At 40.3% G+C, this 27,609-nt stretch overlaps 2 protein-coding genes across 5 annotated transcripts; one reads left to right on the top strand and one right to left on the bottom strand.

Annotated features, from left to right (window-relative positions):
* The first annotated feature begins 751 nt into the window (after window positions 1–751).
* On the top strand, window positions 752–16,419 carry map7d2a (MAP7 domain containing 2a). 4 transcript variants are annotated; one of them, XM_079476395.1, is made up of 18 exons: window positions 752–1,077; window positions 2,314–2,424; window positions 2,759–2,857; window positions 3,017–3,094; window positions 3,704–3,867; window positions 6,508–6,607; window positions 7,795–7,890; window positions 9,482–9,594; window positions 9,738–9,853; window positions 9,948–10,372; window positions 10,529–10,679; window positions 10,862–11,033; window positions 11,437–11,541; window positions 11,806–11,856; window positions 12,032–12,059; window positions 13,367–14,090; window positions 14,190–14,453; window positions 15,199–16,419. In XM_079476395.1, the coding sequence occupies exons 1-17, from the start codon at window positions 1,035–1,037 to the stop codon at window positions 14,446–14,448; spliced, it is 2,835 nt and encodes a 944-aa protein (XP_079332521.1). In that variant the 5' UTR covers window positions 752–1,034; the 3' UTR covers window positions 14,449–14,453; window positions 15,199–16,419. The 4 variants fall into 4 exon arrangements, with proteins under 4 accessions (XP_079332521.1, XP_079332522.1, XP_079332523.1 ...); XM_079476394.1 differs by having other exon boundaries at window positions 940–1,077; window positions 2,759–2,866; XM_079476396.1 differs by lacking the exon at window positions 7,795–7,890 and having other exon boundaries at window positions 803–1,077; window positions 2,759–2,866.
* Window positions 16,420–19,181: 2,762 nt separating this feature from the next.
* ercc6l (excision repair cross-complementation group 6-like) lies at window positions 19,182–25,503 on the bottom strand. The gene is made up of 4 exons (XM_079487665.1): window positions 25,334–25,503; window positions 25,164–25,205; window positions 22,411–24,157; window positions 19,182–21,702 (listed from the first exon to the last, which is right to left on the bottom strand). The coding sequence occupies exons 1-4, from the start codon at window positions 25,375–25,377 to the stop codon at window positions 19,522–19,524; spliced, it is 4,014 nt and encodes a 1,337-aa protein (XP_079343791.1). The 5' UTR covers window positions 25,378–25,503; the 3' UTR covers window positions 19,182–19,521.
* Between the last annotated feature and the right edge of the window lie 2,106 nt (window positions 25,504–27,609).

Here is a 27,609-nt window from a genome sequence, read left to right on the forward strand (position 1 = left end):
AAAACATTTGTTACAAATGTTAAAAAGTTTTTCCAACTCTATAGCCTAGATTAATGTGATTAGTTTATCAATGTATTACTTTGTGGTCTCGAGATTATCTTCTCCATTGTTTTATCCTTCCTGTCTGCGTCCCTTGTTTTTAAGAGAACTATTACTGACCCATTTGCTTTGGACTCATTACTGCCAGTTCTGCTCTGCCCCTGGCTGTATTGACTGCCTCGTTTCATCCATATCACATGGGCCATCTCTACAGAGGAACCGTTTGTTCATTGTATACTCTCGGGATCCAACAGCACCTTTTTCTAGATACCTGATTGTGGGTTAAAAATGGACTGATTCTGAATGTTTTTGACCCCTGATTAATTAATTTGATTACGTTTGGAAGACAACTTGCATAACAAATCTTGACGTCAGCAATAATTAAGTATTTAATAAATAAAGTGTACATGTTAGGTCTAAACGAAGTAAGAGCAGCATAATTCACGCTGGTTGTTGTATACCATACATACGTTTTAATATCAAGTTTAAAGTGATTTTTTTAAATAGTTGCACTCTGTTGATTTGGTCTTGCCTAATAAATGATGAAATGTATTCAAAAGTTATACAATTCTGGGACCAAAAACGTTCCTATTTTGTCTTGATGTATTTTGCCTGTATCTTAACGTCGTTTTACCCGGAATGATGACGTCAGCAGTTCAGCACCACTGCGCTGTCCAGCGTCTCTAGTCCAATACAGAGCCGTCCACATCCCACATCGATTTGTATGCGTGTCGTGTTTACTCGTGTGAAATAACATTGTTTTAGAAAAAGATTTAATCTTCTGTGGGAGGTCATTGCAAATCACAATCTGCCAGAGCTCCATACGGAGTGAATTGTGCTGATACTGTGGAAAGCGGATAGCGGAACAACAGGAAGGAGCTGGCTATGCTGTTTCTCTTGGCTTGAGTTTTTTGGGGGGGGTGTTGTGCTGCGGCGCTGTCCGTGACATTGCGCCTTGTCGGAGCGGGTGGGAGAGCAGTCGGTGGACGACGAAGATGGCGGAGAACCCCGTCAACGCTGCTGTTGATACAAAAACAGGTGAGCGACTTCTGCTTAAGTAAAGCGTTATAGAAAACATGCCTGGTGCGCTTTGTTGGGAGATGGATGAGCGTGCATTGAGTTTTGATGACTGTCAAAAACAGAGGAGTCAAACTGAGCTTGATACCCTCTAGCTTACAAAGGAGTGCATAAAGAGGGTTGATAAGGAACAATGACTGACGCGTCCAGTTTAATTATTTACCAGACCCTTAATATTGCTGTATGATACCGAAGAACGCTAAACCTTGTGTTTACTTTGGGCCTTATTGCAGTTATATTCATCCACTTTCACTTTTTCTTTGTTCTATAGGCCTATGTATTGCATAAAGGTGCAGATTAGACTCGTTGCATGCCTTTATTGTTTTTTTATTTGGTGTTATCACCATACTTAGATCAATCAAGGAGCCTATAGTATTGCTGTACTGCGTTATATTTTCATAGGGCATGGGATGTTCTAGAAAGTTGACGGCCGAACACCGCCCAACAAAGTCACAAGATTAAAGCCGTTAATACGAAACCACGTCCATTTGCCAAATTAATTGAATGGGAAATCGATGGAGCGATTTATATCCGCTTTAGTTGCATGTGTGCCCGAGCGTCTGATCTAAGCATCGTCTGCAGAATCTGTCTCTCCGTTACAGTGCATGTTACTTTTATTCTCCAGACCAAACCAAAATATTGTTCTCAATGAGTGCGACACAAAGACATGTTGGCAGATCGTGGTGGCAGACATTTCTTATGAGATAAGTTCTAAAGTTAATGATATAATAGAATCATAATTTATATTTATTTAATGTATATGTGTTTCATTTTTTCTCTATATGTAAAAGGGGGTTTCTGAATATCTTTGGCATATTCTTAGTATTTTCTGTGCCGGTGTTCTTAGAACTGTATGACATTGAACTCACAGACTGTCAGTCAGATGTCCCCTCTGCTCTTACAGTAGAGCTCATGTGTGGAGTACAGCAAATGTAAGGGGAAAGGGAAAATGTAAGTGTGCAGACAGATGACGTGCAGGACACCATCATGAGTGAGCAGTTTATCCAAAGAGCAATTTATGCAGAGAAAAAGAAAGGGATTGGGAACCTGAAAATTGAATCTATTAGATGGGACAAACATATTGTAAAGTTGTACTCTGCACTGTGCTTATCAGTCTTAACTTATCTGTCTGCCTATCCTTTTACATGAACCTGCCGGACTACCTGTGTCTGTATAACATTTTTTTTTCTTAAACAGCTGCTAAGGATATGACATCACCTTTAACTCCAGAAAAGAGACCTCAGAGCAATGGCAATGTCTCGCCAACACATCCGAAAACAAACAATGGAAGCCCTTTGATAAAACACAGTAAGGCCGTCCCCGTCATAGTCCAATTGATTTAAAGTAAAATTATGTATTACTATAGTTTCATATGTTAAGTTTAAATATGCCCTTTGCCAACAGGGTTTGGGGTCTATGCTAGCTTGAGTGCATACTGTTACTGCAGTAAATATTGGATGGAACATACTAAGAACTAAATATTAAAGTTTCAAAATCAAATCAATGTTTAACTTTTATGCATGTTTATTTGATATAAGCCTGTACTAAAACATTCATTTTGGGCAATGATGTCATATTGCTGTAAAGAATTAAATGTTAAAATTCACCTTCTCATTCTTCTTCAACCTGTCACGCTTCAAAGCTGATGCTCTGACTTCACCCACTGTCACAGAGAAGAAACCTCAGACCAATGGACATGCTTCACCGTCACGCCCTCCGACCAGTACCAATGCACATGCAGGTAAACAATGTAAGTCTCACCTGTTTTTTTGTCTGTGTTGAGTGGACATCCCATCTCATCTAACAGTATTTCTGAGCAACTTAAGTACCGTTAAACTTCTCTACAGAGATGAATTGTGCATTTTGTTTCTTGGTCTTCATCCTTCCTTTTCTCTTCAAGACGTGGAAGGATATTTAAAGACAGATGATAGGATGAGACTTGCCAAGGAGAGACGTGAGGAGAGGGAGAAGGGTTTGGGTAAGTCTGTTTATTATTGTGTCTCTGTGTCTGTGTGGGTGTAGTGAATTCAAACTAGATTTGCAATTGACACTGGTGGTGCTGGTGATGGACTTTCGGGCTTAAGCCACACATTTTTAGTAAATTTACAAATGTTTTTAATCATCTTGAGTTTTTTATATTTGGTCATTTTGACAACCATGAAGAAACTAAAGGAGTCAAAGGATTCGCTGAGTAGTCTCTCGCATCTAGCTAAATGCTTTTAAGACATTTAAATAGTCTACTGACATATACAAAATCTGTAAAAACATAAAAACAGTCACCTATGGACTATGGAAAGCTAAAGGGACAAACTTCTCTGTTTTTTAACAAGCACATTTTAATGTAAACTTTATTGGAGAATAAGACCTTAGGTGGACCTTTCAGTTTTATCAGCAGCGTTTGATATTTCCAAAATATTTCCTAAATTCACTCAAGTAAGTTTGTTTTAACATTTATTTCAAAGATAAACTTTGAAATAAACTATACTTCTATAAATATATATATTATTTCAAAAGTCCAGACTATATCCATTCAGTAGTACCCCTGGTTTTAAGTAAGCTTTCTCTATAGGTTCTCTTGCTTTTTCAGCTGCACGGGAACAAGCTATAAAAGAGAAGGAGAGACGTGCTCAGCTGCAGTATGAGAAGACGGTGGAAGAACGCTGGAAACGTCTGGAAGAACAAAGACAGAAGGATGAGCTTCGTAGGGCAGCGGTGGAGGAGAAGAGAAGACATCAGCTAGAGGAGGAGAAGGTCAGAGATCTATAGTTAAATCCATATGTCACTGAGCTTTTATAGTCCAGTGGTTCCAAACCCTCCAAATTCACAGTTTAGAAGTTGCATAACTCTACTTATATCCAGAAACAGGTTTGAGATTTGCTATTATAGTATGATGTCACGGAACCACAAATACAGAATTACAGACCGAGAACAATGTGGGAATAATTTTGCTATCGAATTTGGTGGTGTATTTGTGTCCTGTGGTGATTCACAGAACAGATGCTTCTGTCATCGAGTCTAATCTTCACATTTCAGCCATATGTTGACAAAAACCCTATTGACTTCCATCACATCATTCTGCTTGAGCAGTGTTTTTCTTCAAAAAATGACAGCAGGTAATTGTGCTTTTTCTCCCGTGACCTTTTAAGTGCTATTTTTTCATACTGCACTTGTATATCCGAACACAATTCAATTTCAGTCCAGCCATCAATTTAAAGGTCCCTTGATTCATCTGCTAGCTCTAGGACATTGAAAGTTCAAATCTATGTGTTGTATGTATGTTGAATACATTTATACCACACAATAAGACATCATTTAAATTAAAAGGAACAAAATAATCACTTGTGTGAAAATCTTTATTTCTTTGTATCTCTACCTTGACATGTAAAACCACACACCCACAGGGCAGACACTGTTTAAACAGTTCAAGTTAGTTCTGATATTTCTCCAGTCTGGAGGATTCGACCAGAACAGCCATGACACTTTGTTTAAATCTTTTTCTCTCCCCCGTTGCTCTAAATTCACTAAAACTCTCTTCTCAAATACAGAGAAACAGAGTCAGCATTCACAGCTATGTTTGTTTTGGAAAGGCTGTTTGTGTAAAGGAGTGGGCAAGGAGAGAAGGAACAAGGTGGCAGGCGGAGGAGGTGATGCTGGACTCCACAGTTGGAGCTGGAACCATTTTCATAAAAGCAAAGCACCCACAAATGGAAAATACCATGAATTTCTGAATTGTTGTGTCAATCTTTAAATAGGCAAACATGATCTTGTCATGCTGATTACACCGTCCCAGTACCAGTAACATCATTACAATACCACACCTGGAAAGAAACTGGTAACCGTGGAGACCTGAAGACCCTTGACAAGGAGTAAAAGTTTCATGGTTCGAGTCCACCCACAATATTACAAGTCTGTCATCATTGTGTCACCGGGTGAACAAACCAGGAACCAAACAGATTTCGACTCGTTGCTAGGGGGAAGAAATGCCGGTGCGACACCATAACGAGCACCAGCTGAAGCCAGCACATGCTTCAATGAAGCACAGTATAAAGAGAGAGGCTGAAAGCATGGTAAGGGAGAAAGAGGAAGGGGGAAGAGAACGTTTGGGCAGTTGTGAAGTGCTGCAGGAGTACTCGAGTGGATCATAGTAGCGGCAGTGAGCGGCGAGTGAGGAACAGTAACTGTACCAGCTGGGGAGATCATTGAGTTTGGGCTTATCTTCTGAAACCACTATCCTTTGGATCATCCACCCTATGAAGAGGAGAGAAATGAGTTGATTAATCGCTGTAAAGATAGTGAGTTTGCAGTGTCTGAAAGGGTGAAACCAACACGTGGGAGGATTTACCAGAGTGATTTATGCACAAGTGTGGTGAGATCAAACAACTGTGTTTTCTCTGAGTCTCTGATGGGTGAAACTGGTCCAAATTGAACTGTCCCCGTAGTTGTTTCCAGGTCCCTAAAGATCGTGTGCATGGTGTAGAGGAGGAAGGAAAACTCAACGCACCGTTGTTGCCACAAGTCACGAGCACTGCATCCCACATCAACGAAAGTCCAGCCTTACCATTCTTCTGACGATGCCGTTTCATTACACCCAGAACGAGAGCGAAGGCTGGTGAAGTTTTCTGTCTCACCTACTACTGTCCGCCTCACTGTCGAATTGTCCGTCCCTTACAGGGAGCAAAGAGGGAGCTATTGTGAAGAGTTGAATGGTGGCTTTGCGAGCACGTCAACGAATCCGAGCCCGGAAGCTGCCTGCCCCACGAGTACTTCCACGAGTCTGACGACGAGGAAAGTCCCGGTCTGTCCCACGAGGCCTACCTAGAGAGGAATATACTTACCTGAAGAATGGAAAAGTACCTACCGGCACCCCCCCTTCCTCACTTCATCAACGCTACAGCCACAGGCCCACCTAGAGAGGAATATACTTACCTGAAGGACGGAAAAGTACCTACCAGCCCCCCCTTCATTGCGTCCACGCTACAGCCACAAGCATCCCTACCCTTGCTTTTTATCCCTTTTTAGATTAATAAAAACTTACCTTTTTAAACGCATCCTTGTTGTCTGCCTCTTGGTGTTTTCTGGTGTCTGCTCCTCCGGAGTGTGGTACATAACCCTCGGCCCTGTCACGGGGTGACAATTGACTCGCCCTCATGTCATTTCAAACATGTATGATTTTTTTCTTCTATTATCCTCTATTTTTGGGTGAACTATCCCTTTAAGGGTAGCATAGATGATAAGATCATTCGGGCATCAATGCACAGGGTCAACTATTAACAATTTTATATTGTTAGTATATCAGCCTTCCATGAGACAAATTTGAAGGTGTGATAAAGGACTGATGTTATTATGGGTGAAGTGAATGTCTGTTGTTTCTTCTTCTGGAACGACTCACAGGAGCGGATGGATGCTCTGGTGAGAAGGTCATTGGAACGGAGCCTGCAGCTGGAGAACAGGAACAAACGCTGGGTGTGGGGTCCCAACGGCGCCACTCAAGGTGAGTGTAATGCACATACACTGAAGAGGGGAGTGAGTTTGATCCAGAGTAAAAAAAAAAGGGAAAGGATAGTATAATATTGCCATTAAGGGTGTCATATTATTATATATGTGTCGTTTTACCATATCCAAAACCAGCCCAACCGTTAAGAGGTTTGACACAGTAACATGCAAGCACAATGTTTCATATGCAAGGTCAGAAAGGCTTTCTAGCGTCATTTTCAGATGGCTGTCTTTTTTAAATGTATACCAAGATATTTTTTACTTTGCCTGAATGTGCAAATTGAATACTGTATCATTACACTTCAGATTGAATACGGTGTCATTACACTCTTGTGCTTGATTCACAGTAGAAAATATAAAGCTTTATCAACTCAAAGTAAATTTCTTAAGTGAGTGCTTTTTCAATGCTTTACAAATGAGAAGCCGTTGTAGTGTCCTTCCGTTAGATGATTTTCATTTGGGGCTTTGGACACAGGGTTACATGAGCTCAGGTTTCATAATTCAACTCATCAGAGAGGAAGGACAGTGAGAGAATCAGCATTTTGTCTTTGCCGAGTCTCCCTCTGTTGGTTTGAATGAAAATCGAGCAGATGCATTGGTTAGTGACTGAGGCCTTTCTGCTTCATTTAAGAAGCAATGGATGTTTAGAAGAAAGAAAGGGTACTTGTGTAGACCCATGTTCAATATACTGCATGAATGCTTTTTATCCAAGTCCTTATGTATGTAAAACAAAGGTCACTGGACTTGTTCTTTTTGTTTGTTGCTTTGTAATTTTTATATATTTGCTGACATATAGTGCGGTATACCATAGTTAATAGATGCTCTTTTATAATAAAATCCAGTGGCTTTTGACTTATTATTATTAAGTGTTTATAGGTATTGAGAAAATGGGTGTTTTTTTCATGGAAGTGTATTTTGAGTTTTTCTTGATAATGAGTTGCAGTGTGTGTGTGGGTGCACGCGTGAATGCAAGAAGTGCAGATTTTGATTTAAAATCAGATCAGCCTTTCTCATTTTTTGTTGTTGCCATGCTTAGAGAGTGCAAGAAAACACAGTGAATGTGTTCAGGTGTGTGCATGCTTAGATGCACACACCACCCTTAACCCACATTTCACCAGAGGGTGCTCAATCTATCCATAATGCTCTGCTATTTCTGCTGTGCTCTGCCCTGACCCTGTTGCCCAGGTGACTGGGAGAATGCCCTGCCTCCTCTCTCTGCTGCCTCCGCCCTCCCTTATGACCTCGCTGCCCCCTCTCCTGCTGCCATCGAATCAGGCAACGGTATGAACCCTAGCTGGCCTTTTTCATCACCTGTTCCTCGCTGTTCCCTTGGATTGATACATCATCTCTCCAGTTTTTGGTTTCCATCACTAACCTCTTAACCAACCTGCTTTGCTTTACCTGTCTGAGTACTTTTGGTGCTAAATGGCAATAGAAGGCCATATTTGATTATTAATACAGAAGCTTAATTTGCAGAACCATATGTAACCTAGCTGCATTCAGATGTCAAATTAATTTTCAATAACAACCACAAAGAGGGGGGGGGTGAAAAGAGAAGGCTGATTACAAATATATGTGTTTGGTATTTGTTTTGCTGAGCTCATCCATTTGCAGCTATACCTGAGCTGAATATGCAGTGGCTTGCTAATGTATTGAGGTCCATAACACATTCTTGTAGTTGCTGAATTAAAATACTTAATTGAAATTCAATTCAACTTTAATTTCCAACCGCAAAAATTCTAATTTAGTGTTACTAAGCCTATATTTGTAGTAAAAGTAGGCTGTAAAAAATGCCATAAAACTTCTTCTGGCAGAAATTTTATGGCAGCTCAGCTTTTTCTGTGATCTGATGTTTTTGACTGTATCTAAGAGATATGTGAAAAATCTGTAAAAAAGCAGTACAGTTTTTGGTTCTTTATATAATTTCTTTACAGTGTACATTTGTTTTAACTTTGAACAAATGTTACTACACTACATTATAAAACATATATTATATTTTTTATATTTCGTAAACACATTCGACATTTTTTTTGCATTATTACCTTTAATAAATAAAGACATTAAAATCAATTTTACTATTTTATCTATTTAGTAAAAATAACTGTAGATAATTTTTATATACTTGAGTATTAAAGGTACAAAACATGCATTTATGAAATGTAGTGAAATAAAAAGTATGATACATGCTTTTTTAAAGTAGTGAAATAAAATTCTTTCAAAGTTCAAACATTGATAAGATACTTGAAATGTGCTTGAGTAGAGTAAAAATACTTTACTATTGTTGACCTCTGGTTTATGCTAAGGTAATTAATTATATGATTTGAAAGGGTTTTAAAGGAATGGTTCATCCAAAAAGGAAAATCTTGTATGGTTTTTAAAATCGCAAAGGTCCAAAAAATATTATTGGTGTGACTAATGTTTGTTTGATTTGAATGACTAGGCTTCAGTGCTTTGAGATAAAAGCTTCAAAGAGAATGGGAGAGAAAGGTTTGGACCTGGATGCTTTAGTAAGGCATTGGATATTCAGTGTGCACATGCTCTGTAGCTCAATGAATGTGGATGTCTGTGTGCTGTGTGTGAACATCAGATGTGTGACCAGTGATTTCACTTTGTGTGTGTTAGTGTGTGTCTTGTGCATGTTTGTATGTTCAAGTTTTTCCTTTCCTTTTGTAACAGGTGTACAGGTGCTTAACGTTCACTTTCAAAGAATGTTTGCTGTGTTTGTGCCACTGGCGTGTTTTGATTTGTTTCTTTTGTATATCCCAAAAGGGTGTGAGTGTGTTTATGTGGTGTGCCGTTTGATGTCGGTTTCTAGCGATTATAAGACTGAGAGAACTCTTCTGACCACCGAATGTTTTACTGTCCTTTGCAGTGCCCTCCAGTCCCCACAGGTCACCATATCGAGGGTCACCAAGTCGCCGCAGAACCAATATTGTGCCAGCAGAGGAGTCAAGTGGAGCTGTTAGTGCCCCCAACACCCCTAAGGTCAAAATCGTGCTTTGTTGCTATAGCAACTGATGTAGTTGAAGAAAGCCTCAAAAGTTCACTTCTTTTGTTCAGATTCTAGTCAGTTCCATCTCACAAACATGCAGTTTCAAACACACTCTTCATGTTATGTGTTGGTACAGAAGGAGAAGTTGCGTAGAGAAAGGAGAACCGGCTCTCCGGCCACAGGCTCTCCGGTGAAGCGAACAAAATCTCCTGCTGATGTCACCCGGCGCTCAGCCTCGCCAGCCACACCAAAGTACGATATAAACCCATATACACGCACAAACTCATGCAATGTTGTTTAGCGCTGCTATTTCAATCATTAGGTTAAAAACCACAACTATTTATAGGTTATTGCCCAAGAGTCGTACTCAGTCACCTTGCACACCTCGACAGTATCCACCCTCCCCTATGAAACACAAAACTGGCACGTCGGCCACTGACAGCAGCAATAAGACAGAAGACCAGGTCACGGACAAACAAACAGAAGAAGTCAAGGACCTTAAAGAGGCCAGACCTGTCAAGGCCGAGGTCCATCAGAATAAAATCCCAAACAATAAATGTTTGGAAAGGGCCCCAAATGTGGAAACACCTGTTTCCAGCACACCACCTCCAGAGAGGAGAACATTGAAGATGGAGAGCCCTATTAATGGTGCAAAAGAGAGAAAAATTGTAGTCACCGAAAGTCATGAAAAAAGGAATGGCAAGACGGAGGTCCCTGAGAAGAAACATACCAAATCAAACATAAATGAAGTGACTGCAGAGAAAACTGCAGGTGAGCCTGACTGAATTATTAAAGTAGCCATTACTGCACGAGTACATTCTGCAATATATATATACTGTATATAGACAATATTTTATTCATCCATATTTTATTCTATAATTGAGACTGTAAGAATTCTAATATGCAAGCTTATTTTACACTTCACAGACCCCTCACCTGTAAACCCTGCTGGCAAGATGGTCGCTGGAACGACAGGTGCCGAGGAGGCGTCCCGTCTGCTCACGGAACGCAGGCGTCTGGCCAGAGTTGTGAAAGAACAGGAGGAGAAACTGCAGAGAGAACGAGAGGAGCAGGAGAAGTATGTGTGAGCCAGTGTACAATGTGCTCAAAGCTTGCTGAATATTATATGACTGCAGGGAGCAGGTAGACTGGGGTTGTTTAGCCCAATTACTGCTAAATACTGCTAAACTGCAAAACAATTGTGTTCTTGTAAAGCTCCATTAAGTGTTTGACTAATGTGCGTCTCTGTGTGTATGTTAGACTGAAGAGCGAACAGCTGAAGAAGAGGCAGCTGGAGGAAAGAGCTCGACAGGAAGAGAAGGTCCGTCAAGCGGAGGAGGAGAAATGCAGACAAGAGCAGCAGCAGAAGAAGAGAGAGCAGGCGGATAAAGAGAGGAAAGAGAAGGAGCGGCAGGCTCAAATGGAGAAAGAGGTCAGATGGTTTAAAGTGAAATTACAGTTCTGTTTAAAATTTGTATTGTGGGTGTCAACAGTTGACTCCTGTTGACTGGTTGTTGTACATCGAGGCTAAGCCAAACCAACAAAACTATATGGCTACTGTACATCTAACGGTTGCTTTTGTGCAATTTTTCCCCAAAATGTCTTTCTTTCTTCTAAGCATTCTTTTTTTCAACAACACCCCTCCCCACCCTACCGTAAACAATATTGCAAGTCAAAATCAGTCAGGCGGTAATGCCATATAGACAATAAGTATGCGCCACACTCCTTTGTGTTCTGATTCTTTTCACACAAAGTTCAGTTATTTAGTGGAGACAACCACATCTGTCAATCAATTCTTCCATTGATCTGCTCACTTGTATCTTTGTGTTTAATAGAAAGCAGAGACAGAATTTCGTGCTCGGAAACATTCTGAGCGGCAGCGGCAGGACAGAGAGCTTTTCCAACAACAAGAAGAGCATGAGAGACAACAGCGAAAAAAGGTAGTTATTTTTACTTTTTGTACTATTCCTTTAACTGACCACTTCATTGTAATCAGTGCTTCAAAAATCACAGCCAAAAGGTTTATACAAAGACATTACAGTACAGTGGAAAAAACACTGAAACAATCCCGAATAAACAGAAACACTAAACTCTTAAAAGGTCTATTTGCCAGCTCATACACTATACTGTATATTTCGACCAGAAAATGCCATAAATGTACAGTTAGAGAAAACGTAACAGTGATATGTGCTATTTTGTTTCAGAGAATCGAGGAGATAATGAAGAGAACCAGAAAGAGTGAGAGTGAGATGAAGGTATCAGTCTGAAACAATCCATCAATCACATTTCATCACTCATAACTTCAGAGCTGGGATTAATGATCCATGTGGATGTGACTTGAATAGCCTGTTTTGTATGTCAGGGAGAGAAAGTAGATCACAAATGATTGTTCAGAAATTGAAGTAACAGAATGACCTAATATTCACACAGGAACCTCCATCTCCGGTCTCTCCTCCAGGTAAGACTTGCTTATTTTTCTCTTGCTCGCTCGCTCGCTCACTCACTCAAACACATAACACACAGGGGAATGTATGCATGGTTTAAGACACTAAAGAAAATATGGTGATGAGTAATAATGTGAAATCGATCTTGTAGATCTTTTTTTGTTCCTGGGACCGCAGAGCATCAATCCATGACTGCCGTCCAGACATCTGAATCTACACATTAAAATAGCAGCTGATAAACGGGTGTTTGTTGTAAAAAAGATACACATTCAAGTGTTAAAAACTGTTTAGTGAGATTTTGAACCCTGTTAATGAGCAAATGTGAAGAAATATAGTGGTGTACTTCAAAGGTGTATAGAAAAAGCAGCAGCTATTCGGTTTAGATTGCATCTCCCATAGGGGCAGATGTGTATACTGCAGTGTGTCAGCAGGCCTGCCAGTACTTTTCCATCCCACAACATCGATAGCATTTTCAGGAGAGGACAGCAGGGGATCTTAGGTGTGGATCATATTCTAAGTGTGTCACAGGTTGTGTTCAAGGTCATCTATTCAGGTCCTGTTCATCCTATATTTAGTTACATTGCAGTATTTTGTGTAAGATTGCTTGACTTTGGTTTCTTTCAGTGTTTTTTTGTGACAGATAAATCAGATCACAAATTTACTGTGGTTGTAAGGTCCAGTGTGTAGATTTTTTGAGGATCTTTTGACAGAAATGCAATATAATACATAACTATGACCTTACATAATGAAACTATATGTTTTTATTACCTTAGAATGAGCTATTTAAAAACACTGCAGGTCCCCTTTCATGGAATTCACCATGTTGTTTCTAGTAGCCCTAAACGGAAAAACTGCCTTACAGAGAGTGTTTCGTAAATCCATTATCTCCCTCGGCAAAGAAATGAAATCCTGATGACATCTTAGTTCCGGGCAGCCACTGTAGTGCTTTCGAAAGGGAGGGGTGGAGCGAGCAGTTTGGTTGCAATTCGCAAACCTCACCGCTAGATTCCGCTAAAATCTCCGCACTGCTTCTTTACTACTCAGTTAAATATTTAATATTTGGGTAGCAAGGGTCATATTTACACTGTTATTGAAACAGAACAATGACAGAAGAACAGGTTCTACAATGAAAGGTATTTTAATGAGTGTTAATCTACTAAAATGTGCAAAGTTTTTTCAAACACTATAGCTACTAAAAGAGCTGTTTGCAAAAACAAGAAAACACTTTGCTATTTATACCAGACAATGTGCAATATACATATATACAGTATATATACATATATATCAACTTGGTTATACAAGACCTCTGTTCTCTATTCAGGTGGTGTCAATTTGACCTCAAGTTTAAGTGCTATTGTCAACTCTGAGGCCCCCCAAAATCCCCCCTTGAACGGTCAAATAAACTTAAACTCTGCTTCAGTGAAAACAAACGGAAAAGAAAAGGAAAAGATTGCCAAACAGGAGAGTAAACAGGTGGAAGAAGACGTCAAAGGTCAAGTAAAGCAAGAAGACGCATATACGGCAAAGGTGCAGGAAACCCCACCGAACACTCTGTCTCAAATCACACAGTTAAATATTCAAAGTGTTGTGACCACACACAGCAACCTGCAAGTTTCCACGCAGAGCATCCCTGCAAATGCTCAACCAAAGCAAGACAACCACTTGACCAATGGAAAAAGCCAAACTATAACTCAGGTCGCCAAACAGGAAGCTAGTAACCAACTAAAAATACAGATTGGAGAGGCCACAGCTCAGGAAGGTAAAAAGGAAAGCACTGTGAAAAGATCTGATGCAAACCGACAAAGTGTCATGGGGGACGCAACTGTAATTGTCCCCCAAATGAAGACTGTCACTCAGCCCGGTGGACATAGGCCTACAGTGACACAGGTAAACTCAAAGGAGCTGATGAAAGACAGCCCACCAGCATCCCTGAAGCCGGTGTCAGAGACGAAACCCCCTCTCCCTCTTATTCATCTGGACACATCAGCCGGGAAAAGTGGAAGAGTGGAGGATTCTGCATATGAAGTGCAGTTCATGGAGGTCAGGTGAGTCTGGACTATGCAACACTGATTTGCAGTAACAGATAAAAAACTATTCAAAAGATAAAACATTTTAATGGTACACTAATCCAAATTCCATTTCAGTCCTGTCTCGAAAGAGGAGTTAATCTCCATCCCAGAATTCTCCCCAGTAAATTCTCCTCAGCAGAACGGAACCAGTAACATGCGCGCTCTAGAGGACCTGTTGGATCTGACCGGGCAGATTGCTTACCCTAGACTCTCTCCTGCAGCCAGCCTGGGAGACTGCAACAGGAATCTAATAGAAGGGGTCTGTAGCCCTGGCTCGGACTTGAAACGCATCCCCACCCACCCTTCAGCCTCGGACAAACAGCATGTGCAGTAAGAGCGGTAGGTTGGACAGTTTGTATACTCACCTACTTGTAAATGTCTTGTAAATGGTTTTATTGGACATATGTACCTGCCGATCTGGCTAGTGGCTAATAATATAAGTATTTCTATTTTAGTTTATTTATATCAATATTAATTTATAATACTATTTAATTGTATAGTAATTGTATTAAATGAACAATTTGTGTAACTTTTTAACTTTAGCCAAGTAACGGTTCTTCTACTAGTACGTTAACCCAAAACAATACTGGCTAACCATATTTTCACTTGACAGCTAATGTCATTTACTTGTTATGTTTTTGGCTTGTTAAGAAATAATCTACAGGGACACTATTCTCTGCAGATGTGTACCAAAAGTAAAGTTGACCAAAAGTGCACATGCACAGTAGCGTTTATGTTGATGATAGTTCAACAAATCAAATAGAAAATATTAATTATTTGCTCACCTCCATGTTGCTCCAAAACATTTATTTCTTGTATGGGATCTTTTCATAAAACAGTGGTCCATATAGCTCATACAGTACATTCATACAGCTATTCTTTCTAAGGCCACTTGATAGCTTGGTCTTCATTTATTGTAATCCAATGAAAAATAACATGAACAACTAAAATGTTCTTTTTGTGTTCCACCAAAAAGGCTTGGAATGAAATGAGGAAATGATGATAGAATTGTATAATTGTGTAAACCTCCACAATGTTTGGAATGAGAAGGGTTTTATATGACACATTTCTGTTTTTTGAACAGGTACTGTGACAGAGTTTATTGGTGCAGCAGGCTGCTCTGAGGACTTTTATTCCCTTTCAACAGACAAAAGGAAGAATGTGCAACTGGAGAAGAAACAAAGAATGGATATATTTTTATTGCTGCTGGGCATGAATGCAAATTTAATCTAATTTCAATTTCGTTATTATAGAAGATATTCTTTCAATTCTGAATGTTTACAGCACAATGTTTTCATCTCCTGTAAAAGCTCTGGTTCAGTATTATGGACAGAATTTAAATGTGAGCAGTCGATGTGTGTTGTTACGTACGTTTATATACCAATCTAGATGGCCAACATTGCTGGTAAGAGTTTAGTCATGATACCTTGATGGTTTCTTGGCCTTTTAGATCAAAGTCCAACATTTTCCTTTGAGTAATTTCATACATCATCCTCAATGAATACAGACAAAACGCTGACTGGATACTCACATTTTAGCAAGTGAAACTATATGAATGACTACAAAGTGTAAATTAACTCTTTGTAGTTAGAAATACATGATGAAAAGGTTTCTTTGACATCTCTCAGACGGCAACAGAGTATTATTCTTAATTTGTGTGTGTATTTTCTGCTTAACTGACCAAGAATCTTTGCATTGTATCATACTATATGGAACCCCCAAGTTTGCTGTTAATGCTTTTATTGCAGGACATTAGTACATTAGGCTATTCACATCTCTCCCAACCAGCTGTGAGCATTTTTCAGCATGTATCTTACAAAAATCAAAGACCGTAAGCATATTTTAAAGGCCTAGTTTACACGTAACTCTATATCAGCATCATACTCTTGCTCCAAAGTCATCACCGTGCTTATCAATTCAGTTTCATCACTTCTTTGTAGACCTGTTTTACTCAAGTCCTGACATCAAAGAAAGTGTTGTGGTCCAAAACAAATTCCCATCAATGTGCATTTACTTAGCATTTTAAAATACTATGGGTGTTGTAGATGTACATATTTCTACAGTGGGTGGGTATGTTGAACTGTGTGGATGCGCAAAAAGCTTTTTGGAAAACAATGTGTCAAATTAGACTGCAGTGAACTTTCAAAACCAAGTTATAAGGTAGCAACTCCACGTGTCTCCATTTTTGTCTCTACAGTAACAGCAGTGACTTTAAAATGTGATTACTGATGATGTGCATGGTGGCATGAGCATCAAGCCATAATTATAAGCCTAGAAATAAACAAATAAACAGACTTTACCAGCTAATGTGTGTCTCCTGTGCATGTTGAAATAACAGAAAAATGCTTAATCTTTACACTTCCTTTTTCACTACACTAACACTACAAATTCCAGATGTTCCCTTTCATACAGTAGTAACACTGACCTAGCAGGAAGAGAGCCTAAGCATTCATTAGAGACTTAAACCATGAATTATTCTCTAGGCAAGGCAAGTTTATTTATATAGCACATTTCATACACAATGGTAATTCAAAGTGTATCCATTTGATAAAACAGTGAAGAAACAATAAAAATAAAATTTAACCAGTTAAGAATAAAAAATAAAATAGTTTAGAAGAAATGATAAAAATTAAAATTAACCAGTTAAGATTAAAAAATTAAATAAAATATAGTTTAGAATTGAAAATAAATAAAGTACAGTACAAACAGTCGGACGGTCAGAGGCACAGTGCACATTTATTAAATGCAAAGTTAAACAGATGTGTTTTGACCTGCTTATAGCATCAGATAAAGGTAACATCTCACTCCTGGTCCTACTTGACCTTAGTGCTGCGTTCGATCCCATAGACCATAACATACTTCTAGATCACTTACACAATTATACTGGTATTGAGGGACAGGCACTACAATGGTTTAGATCTTACTTGTCAGACAGACATCAATTTGTCCATTTAAATGGGAAATCATCAAATCTAACGCAAGTAAATGATGGATTACCTCAGGGATCGGTTCTGGGACCCTCCATATACATGCTGCCCCTCGGAAACATTATTAAAAAACATGGAATTAGCTTCCATTGCTATGCAGATGATACTCAGCTATATATCTCATCAAGACCAGATGATTCCTCCCAGCTATCCAAATTGGCAGAGTGCATTGTAGATATAAAACATTGGATGACCTGTAATTTCCTTCTTTTAAATTCTAATAAAACAGAAATATTACTTATCGGACCAAAGACACGCAAACCGAATATTTCTGATTATAAACTGCAAGATGAAGGATGTACTGTTACTCCAACAAATACAGTAAAAGATCTAGGCGTTATATTAGACAGCAACCTGTCATTTCGAAATCACATCTCAAATGTCACAAAAACAGCCTTTTTCCACCTAAGAAATGTTGCCAAGTTACGAAATATTCTGTGTGTTGCTGACGCGGAGAAGCTTATTCATGCATTTATGACCTGAAGACTTGACTACTGTAATGTGCTACTTAGTGGTTGTCCTGCATCATCAATAAACAAACTACAGTTAGTTCAGAACGCAGCTGCCAGAGTTCTAACCAGGTCCAGAAAATACCATCACATGACCCCAAATTTATCAACCCTTCCCTGGCTACCCATTAAGTATCGTATTGACTTTAAAGTTCTTTTAATCACTTTTAAAGCCTTAAAGGGTTTAGCCCCTACCTACCTAACAGAGCTTCTATCACACTACAACCCATCACGCTCTCTAACATCTCAAAACGCAGGACTTTTGATAATACCTAGAATAACTAAATCCACCAAAGGGGGCCGAGCTTTCTCATACGTAGCACCTAAACTGTGGAATAGCCTTCCTGATATTATTACACTTGCCCAATTTAAATCTAGACTAAAGACGCATCTTTTCAGCCAAGCATTCACTTAATGCAAAATGTGCTAAATAAACCACCAGGAGATGCTGACATTAGATATTATTTACTAGAATAATTTAATTTACTATATAAAACACCATGTAGCGTGTTTTACCCTTTTTTGGGGGTTTTATTTTTCCCCTGTAAAGCTGCTTTGGAACAATGCAAATTGTGAAAAGCGCTATTTAAATAAAATTGAATTGAGTCTGGATTTGAATGTGACTACTGTGGGAGCACATCTGATCTCTTCTGGAAGCTGGTTCCAGCTGCGGCTGGCATAATAGCTAAATGCAGACTGTCCTTGCTTGGAGAGAACCCTTGGTTTTTCTAGCTGATGCGATCCTAATGACATGTGTGTTCTTTTGGGTCTGTATTCAATGAGCATATCTGCAATGTATTGAGGTCCTAGGCCATTGAACGATTTATATACCAGTAATAAAACTTGAAAATCTATCCTATATGTAACTGGTAGCCTGTGTAAAGACCTGAGGACTGGTGTGATATGATCATATTTTCTGGTTCTGCTCAGGATCCTTGCCGCAGTGTTCTGTATGAGCTGCATCTGTCTTATGGTCTTTTTGGGGAGGCCAGTAAGGAGTCCATTACAATAATCCACCCTGCTAGTGATGAAAGCATGCACTAGTTTCTCTAAGTCTTGACTGGAAACAAAGCATCTAATTCTTGCAATATTTTTCAGATGATAGTATGCTGTTTAGTTATTGCTTTGACATGACTACGGAAGCTAAGGTCTGACTCTAGAGACACACCGAGATTCCTGACTTGATTTTTTGTTGTTTGACCTTTAGAGTGAAGGCACGCGTTCACCTTGAGACACACCTACTTTCAGAAAAGGTTAGTCTCAATCATGCTTAAATTATCAAGTCAAAATAAGATGATGTTTAATAATAATTTTTCAATATTGGTCAAAACCACATAAAAGTATTTATATTTGAAGTAAGGTAAAGCCACGGCACCTGTCTCTTGTGGGATGTTGGTAAGCACACAACGGCAGAATCCATTCACTTCCATTGGTTTTGTGTCCATACAATAGAAGTCAATGAGCATGCAAACCCGTCGTTTGGTTACCCCCATTTTTCAAAATATATTATTTTGTCATACAGGGTTGAAATGACAAGAAGGTGAGTAAATGATGACAGAATTTTCATTTTTGGGTGAACTATTCCTTTAATATAATAGAAAATTATATTTCACCAGGTGGTGATCTACACGAAATACAATTCTACCCATGTATAAAATTTATACAGACAGCACAACATGAAACCTTTGTCAAATATTTTTTTCTCCACAATGGAATTCCACATTGTGGATTTCATTATGATAAATGGAACAGTATCTTAAACAATGGGGGAAATACAAGGGACCAGAAAATAAATCAAGACATTTCTAAGAATGACCGAAATTACTGTGCGTTAACAAATACAAGATATTTCTCCAGACACTTTGAAAATGCATGACAAAACAAGTCTCTATATGTTAAGGTTTTTTTGTATTACAGTCCCTGTTGACTGAGTTGTCTGTACAACTGAATAATCAAAAGTTGGATCTCAGGATCACCTGTATTTACATCTATAGCCTTCAGAAAATAATCCAGAGCTTCCTTCTTCCTGCCGTCTGCCAAACAACGCTTCCCAGAAAGAACCAGCACCTCATATGTGTTCTCAGAAGGAGTCTCATCACCGCTGATGGTACCAACCGCAGGAGAGTATGTTTCTGAGGAGAGCGTTTTAGGAGCACATTGCTCCATCATTTCACTAGATTCTAATTCAACATCATTGGTGGATTCTTCTACCTCCAGCTGGTCTTCTGTCATCTCCAAGCTCTCTTCAACTTCATCCCCCTCATCTGTATTCAGAGTCTCTCCACTCGGCTCCTCTTCCGTCACAGATTCATCTGCGTAAGCTTCACTTGCTTCAGACATCTGATAGGACTCGTTTTCTCCTTCATTGGGCTCTGCCGATTCCTCATCGGATTCATTGTCAAGCATAGACATCACCAGAGACCTTCTTGATGCCACCGAAGTGTTCAAACTCCGCCTGAGTTGTGCGCCGTCTGCAAAAGTGGATTTTGGCGTTGAGGAGCCCAGCTTGCTGAGGCCATCGGACAATGGGCTGCTGGACAAACACGGCCTCTCCAACTCTTCCTCTCCCTCTTCTTCACTGTCAGAGATGACCTGCCTCTTTTTCTTTCTACGAACAGAATGCACGAACGAGTCGTCTGCAGGTGTGTCCAAAGCAGAACGCTGCCTTAAAGGAGATTCATGTTTGCTGACTTCGCTCTTGATATAGCTACTGATTCGTCTGCTGTCATGGATGCTTGGTTCTTCCTGTCGTTCTCCACTGACATCCATCTGAAGCTGAAACTCAAGACTGTTCTCCACTACAGATTCCTCCTCTTCATGAACTTCTTCCTCAGCAGAGAACATATCTGCACTGTCTTCAAGTTGCAAGTTGAAATTTCCTTGAAGCATGTCTAGCTCCTTTTTGAAAGGCTCCTGCTCCGTTTTGAAAGGCTCTTGCTCCGTTTTGAAAGGCTCCTGCTCCGTTTTGAAAGGCTCCTGCTCCGTTTTGAAAGGCTCTTGCTCCGTTTTGAAAGGCTCCAGCTCCGTTTTGAAAGGCTCCAGCTCCGTTTTGAAAGGCTCCAGCTCCGTTTTGAAAGGCTCCAGCTCCGTTGACTCCAGCTCAGTTTTGGAGGACTCCGGCTCCGTTGACTCCAGCTCTGTTGACTCCAGCTCAGTTTTGGAGGACTCCAGCTCCGTTGACTCCAGCTCAGTTTTGGAGGACTCAACTGCTTTGGCCACTGGAGATGTGGGTGATGAAAGCACAATTGAATGGGGACCATCTGTTTGAGGTTTTTCTGTATCAAGATGATCAGACACTACTGAAAGTTCTTGCAGCTTAGAGAACTGGTGAGAGAGACTCGACAAGTCATGTACAGAGTTTTGTTGCTCAGATGCTGTATTGTTCTCAGATTCGTCTCCTACGTTCAAACTGTCATCCAGTATGATCACAGGATGGCTGTCTGAGGCAGAATTATCCTCGGCCTTTAGAACAGACGTGTTTCTTTCTCTACCCGCCCATGGAAACACGTCTTCCTCTTCCTCTTTACCTACAAGCTGAACTTCCTCAACAGACAGTGAGCTCCGTTCCTCTTCATCCTCTGGCTCATCTATACTGTAATGAGTCAGATCCACAGTAACCACATCATCATGAGGAGGGGCTGGGCGTTCTCTACTGGCCGACGTCTGTATACCACGTTGTCCTGACTGTCTAAGCCAAGCGGGCTCTGTGTTCTGGGCGATGCTGTCCATCAGCTGGCCGTGCAGCTCTGATTCTGCCTGCATGAGCTCTTGGGCTTTCTGAACACGTGTTTGGATGTAATGGTGCGATTCTGCATTTTCAGGGTCATCTTCGTCAGCAGCTGCCTCTTTAGTGAACATGAGGTCATGATCAGAGATGCCGAACATCTCCATACTGTAAAGCTGAGCTATGTGTTGGTCCAGCTTGGTGTCCGAGCGACGATTTTGCGCATGCATGGTCTGAAGCTGCTGCTGAGTTGAGGAGGAGCGAGTGTCCTCTAGTTTGAACAGTTCTCTCAGCTCTTGTTTGCTGAAGTAACGGAACGGGTTCTTCTTATCGCCGGTTGTCTGCCGTATAAGAGAGTCTTTGAATACCTACAGATACAGAAGCAAAGAAAAAAAAGGTTATATTTAGGGGTCATTGTTTTTAGATACAAGCACGTTAAAAATAAACTGATCTGTAGTTCTCATGACATACAACCATGGTGAAAATTAAAAGACCATTTAATTTTTTTATTTAATTAGCATTTCTAGATGTATTGTGGCCATTCCAGTCCATTGTTTGTTGAATTTCAACTAAATGAAACCTCAGGAGTGACAAAGTCATCCAACAGCAATGTAAAACACATGAAAACTGAAATTAAGGTTATCACATTCAAAAATACTTTTTAAACTTTTCCTAAATCACGTAGAAATGTTGCGTTGCTTAAAAGTGAATATCAACTTGTTTTCTTTGCAGAATTTGAAAAAATACAGAGCATCTTTTTGGTTTTCATTTTCTGCAAATAAATGCAAATATATTATATATTTTTATTTGAAATTTGGCAGAAATATTGTTAGTGGTTAAACGAAACAATATTAATCATATTTTACACATTAAACATGATTTAAACACATACCTATAAATAGTCAATTCAGAAAAACTGAAAATAATTTTGAAATGGTCTCTTAATTTCTTCAGCGTATGAAAGGTGAGATAAATGGTTGTTAAAAATAAATTTTTACTTTAAACACCATAACAACATGTTGATAGAGCTTGACATATTTCATTTTATAAATTTTAAAAGGTTAAAGTAATTTTACCTGTCTGCGGTAAATTTTCTCCTCCACAGTACCACAAGTGATGAGTCGGTAGATGATGACATTTTCGGTTTGGCCAATGCGGTAAGCTCGGTCCACAGCTTGAGCATCTGTCGCTGGATTCCAGCTAGGGTCAAAGATCACGACGCGGTTAGCTGCCGTCAGCGTGATGCCGACCCCACCCACCTGTGTGGTGAGAAGAAAGATGGTGTAGCGCTTGTCCGTCTGGAACAACGTAATACGCTTCTCTCTCTCTGTCAGGTGTGTCACCGTGCCATCTAGTCGCAGCAGACGGAAGCCTCTGTTGCGCAGGACGCGCTCCATCATGTCCAGCATTTTCCTGGACTGGGAGAAGATCAGAGTGCGATGCCCCTGCTCACGGAGACACTCCATCAGAGACACCAGAAACTGCAGCTTCCCTGATTCACCAATCAAAGTGTCATCTGAAATATGATCGATCTGACTCGCTGCCGACTCTTTCTCGTCTCCTAGAGGGATGGAGTTAGTTCCTTGATCGAGGCCTAACTGAGCCACAGCTCGAGCTGAGAGCAGTCTGGGGTGGTCACAGAGCTTCTTTAACACTGTGAGCTCAGCTAGTGGGGATCTTGTAGTCATCAGCAGCTCCTTAATTCGGTCCAGCGAGATGAACTGGTTATAAATGTCCTCCTGAACTGAGCTCAGGTACGTCCACACGATGAGGTCGTTCTTTCGTGTCAGCGAAGGCATTTCTGCACCTTGGTCAGCATTTGGACATTTGTTCTCTTGATCCTCATCCTGGTTGGCTTTTTCACACTGTCGTTCCTTTTTATTCTGAACGTCGGCTTTCGTCCTCCGTAGGAAATAAGGTTTGATGATGTCCATTAAGTTCTGAGAGATCCTCAATCCAAGTGCTTTCTCTCCGGACGTTGCATCTTTCTCTCGTGCGCGTGTGATTGGGTTCTCGTACTCCGTTTTGAACGTTTTGGAGGTTCCCAGCAAAGACCCGTGGCAGGCAAAGTCAAACAGAGCCCACATCTCTCTAAGATTGTTCTGAACCGGAGTGCCGGTCAACAGCACTCTGGTACGTGCTGGGATGGCATGTGCGCTTTTAGCTGTTTTAGTGGACGAGGTTTTGATTTTGTGGGCCTCATCTAGGATGACGTAATCCCAGCGGAACTCACGCTGGTTGTATGTTGCAAGTTGTTGGTAGTTGTTGATGAGCATTTGGTAGGTGGTAATAACAACCCCACCCTTGCGCTGGATCCGCTCTAAGTTCCTGTTCCGCTCTGCTTTGCTGGAACCATGGAACTCTTTCACTCGCATCCCAGGGGTCCACTTGGCAAACTCACGCACCCAGTTCTTTATGAGCGAGGTTGGCATTACTAACAGCGTGTTATTGGCCAGTTCTGCATCGTACATCCCTGACAAAAATGAGATGACTTGGATGGTCTTGCCAAGGCCCATGTCATCCGCCAGGATTCCTCCTTTTCTTCCATCTCGGTGCAGACTGTACAGGAACGCCACTCCCTCTTTCTGATGGTCATACAGTTTGTCATAGAGCCCTTTATACAGGTTCAATCCACTACCGTTCACATTCACAAAATCGTCCTCCTCTTCTTCTTCCTCATCCTCTCTTTGCACTATCTCCTGTATGGCCTGGATCCGTTTCTTTAGCTTGTCGCTCGGCTGCAGCTGGAAAGCCATCCTAAACAGCTCGAGGGCACGTTGCAGGTCACCGCTCAGGGCAGCTTCCTTTCCCTCCTGCCTGTACCTGCAAAAACAAAAGAACTATTAATGAAGCAAGATAAACTTACACACATCTAAACTACTTATAATGTTTTCAAGATGGAATTTAGTAATTACAAATTATTTCAAACAAAAACAAGGGTGTTGAGCAAAAAGACAGAGGTGGAAATGGTCAAATCCCTGTCATCTACATTTGACAACAAGTTTCATTGGTGCCATTTATTTTAATGACATTCCCTCTGCACACACAGACAATTCTGTAGAATACCAAATACATCTCCAGCTTGAGACAAGTTTCCCACATTTAAAGACGCATTTCACTGCCTGTCTCAAATGGACAATTCACCCATAATTGTATGGTATGTACACAAAACCAATGCAAGTCAATGGGTATCGCCAACACTCTTCAAATTACCTTATTGTTATTGGGATAGGTTACCCAAAAATGAACACAAAATGTATTTAAATGAGTACAGTACAATACGTTACTCATACTTCCCTACACCTGAAACCTCTGCAAAACTATAGTTCCATAATTTTGACCCATACAATGTATTGTTGGTTATTGCTATATACCCATGCTACTTATGACTGGTTTTGTGGTCTAGGGTCACATATATTTCATCCAACTAATTTGCACTATTCAGATATATGCCTTCAGATTAAAATCTTTTCAAATATCATGAAAAATATGTTAAACCTGAACTGTAGATAGTCTATAGAAGCCTTTCAGCTTTTTGTACTTCATTTAAACAGTTCTGTGGTGTGACATCTTTTTTAAAGGCCCTAAATTCCATAAACGCATTCAAGTTAAACTAGCTAATGAAACCTGCATGCATTATATAAAAAAAACCTTTAAACAGTTTTAGGTGAAGCAGGGCAGTACGATCATTGCTTTACATGCCTTAACATGTCAACTGCCTAACGTTACCTATGACCTCATATATGAATTAAGAATATAACTATACATACAGTTCACATTCATATAGCTGTATTTAACCCAACACTTGATTAACAGTGAGTTTCTGTACCTGTCATATTTCTCCATCTTCCCCGCTTCCATAGACAGAGACCTGCAATAGAACACAACACCGTAAAATGTTTTCCTTGCATGCTTCCCTCGATCAAAGCATCGAGGCTCAAAGGCTTATTCTTAGCATAACTTCTCTTCAAAAAAAGACGCGAACGTCTTCAAACTTACCCCTCTAGCTTTTCTGTTATTTCTTCAACTTTGTCGCTGTGCATATTTGCGTTTATTTTCACAGATTTTCATTGAAAAACAACATCTATTTCACGAACTCGAATGCGGAAGCGGCTTCGAACGAGTGTTTTGTTCGCGCGCGTCTCTCACCCAATCACTTGCTTCGTGTCCACGCATGCGCAGTATGGCTGCTTTTACATCCCGCAGGGCAGTGTCTGTGGCAGGGCAGTGTTTCATCTTTTAAGACAAGTCACTAAAGAGAAATGTTCGTTTACTAAAGTTTAGCGTTAAAATGCCTCATCACTGTCAGCTGGTAGAAATATATTACAGAAACGTTGCATTATGACATGAAATAAGCACGTCACGCAGTAATTACATATTAAAACGTTGAGCAGTTTTGCGCAGTGTTGTCCATTTCGTATAAACGTTGTAGCCTATCTCATGTAACGTTAGTGCATCAGATCCAGACCCTCTCATTTCCATCAGATAATGGAGAAAAAAGTACTGCAGTTTTTAAAAAATGTGTTAAATATTTGTTTCTTTGATTGGTTGGTTTTTACCACCTTTATCAACAACAGCATGCCTCAGATGTCTCAGCACTGTGCTCATGTAATTGCTATTATACTATTTGTGTAGGCCCGCCCTAGTAAGGAATATGTAAAAGTTTTACCTTTACATGTTACATTTCTTTCTTGGAAAAAATAAGCTTTACTAAACATTGTATAAATAGCATATTAAAACTTTTTGATGACCTGCAACTGTATTGGTACATACAGCCCCGGAAATAGTTAAAAGACCATTCCAAATTTTCATTGAATCAGCATTTCTAGAGGTATTATTCCAGTCCAGTGTCTGTTGAATTTCAACCTTTGGAGAGTCAAAGTCATCCAAACAGAAATGTGAAAGACTGACAGCATGACAAGACAGATGAACACTTGAGGTGTTCACATAAAACATATTTTAAACCTTTCCTACGTGTACAAAATAACTGTTTTAATTCTCAAAAGTAGAACTTGTTTTCTTTGAAGTAATTGAGGTCTGAACAAAATACAGAGCATCTTTCTGTTGTTTTCACCTGTTTCTCCAGTTTTTATTTTCAAATAGAAATCATATTTTGTTTGAAATTTGGGAGAAATATAGTTAGTAGTGCACATAAAACAAAAACATAATTTTACCTAAACACATATACATTGTCAATTCAGAAATATATGAAAAAAGAAAAAATGTGGTCTTTTGAAATGTTTTTTTCATGGCTGTATATTGGTCCAAAATCCATCCATCCATCCATCCATTTTCTTCTGCTTAGCCGGGGCCGGGTCGCGGGGGCAGCAGTCTAAGCAGAGATGCCCAGACATCCCTCACCCTAGACACTTCCTCTAGCTATTCCGGGGGGACACCGAGGCGTTCCCAGGCCAGCCGGGAGACATAGTCCCACCAGCGTGTCCTAGGTCTTCTCCCGGTCGGACGGGCCTGGAATACCTTCCGGGGAAGGCATCCGGTAGGCATCGGGAAAAGAGACCCAAGCCACCTCAACTGACCCCTCTCGATGTGGAGGAGCAGCGGCTCTACTCCAAGCTCCTCCCGGGTGACCGAGCTTCTCACCCTATATCTAAGGGATCGCGCAGCCACCCTGCGGAGGAAGCTAATTTTGTCCGCCTGTATCCGGGATCTTGTCCTTTCGGTCATAACCCAAAGCTCATGGCCATAGATGAGAGTAGGAACGTAGATTGACCGGTAAATTGAGAGCTTCGCCTTGCGGCTTAGCTCTTTCTTCACCACGACAGACCGGTACATCGACCGCATTACTGCAGAAGCTGCACCGATCCGTCTGTCAATCTCCCGTTCAATCCTTCCCTCACTCGTGAACAAGACCCCAAGATACTTAAACTCCTCCACTTGAGGCAGGAACTCTCCACCAACCTGAAGTGGGCAAGTCACCCTTTTCCGACGGAGGATCATGGCCTCGGATTTGGAGGTACTGATTTTCATTCCAGCCGCTTCACACTCGGCTGTAAACCGTCCCAGTGCATCCAAAATAACACCCCTTAAAACAGCAGTCAAGCCCCCATATCAATTCTAATGGATTATAAGATAAATATATGTTTCATTTTTTCCCTCAGTGTTACCACCATTATATTGATCATAAGAGGACGACTGCTTGTTTGATTGATATTAAATATAGTTATTTAAAGAATTACTGGAATGTGTACTGGCAGTAACTCAGCTAAACAATGTCATGCCGTCAATGAGTAACAAAGCTTCCTCCTTTTCAAAAT

This window comes from Barbatula barbatula, assembly GCF_947034865.1.
Source record: "Barbatula barbatula genome assembly, chromosome: 2".
Lineage (NCBI taxonomy): Eukaryota > Metazoa > Chordata > Actinopteri > Cypriniformes > Nemacheilidae > Barbatula > Barbatula barbatula.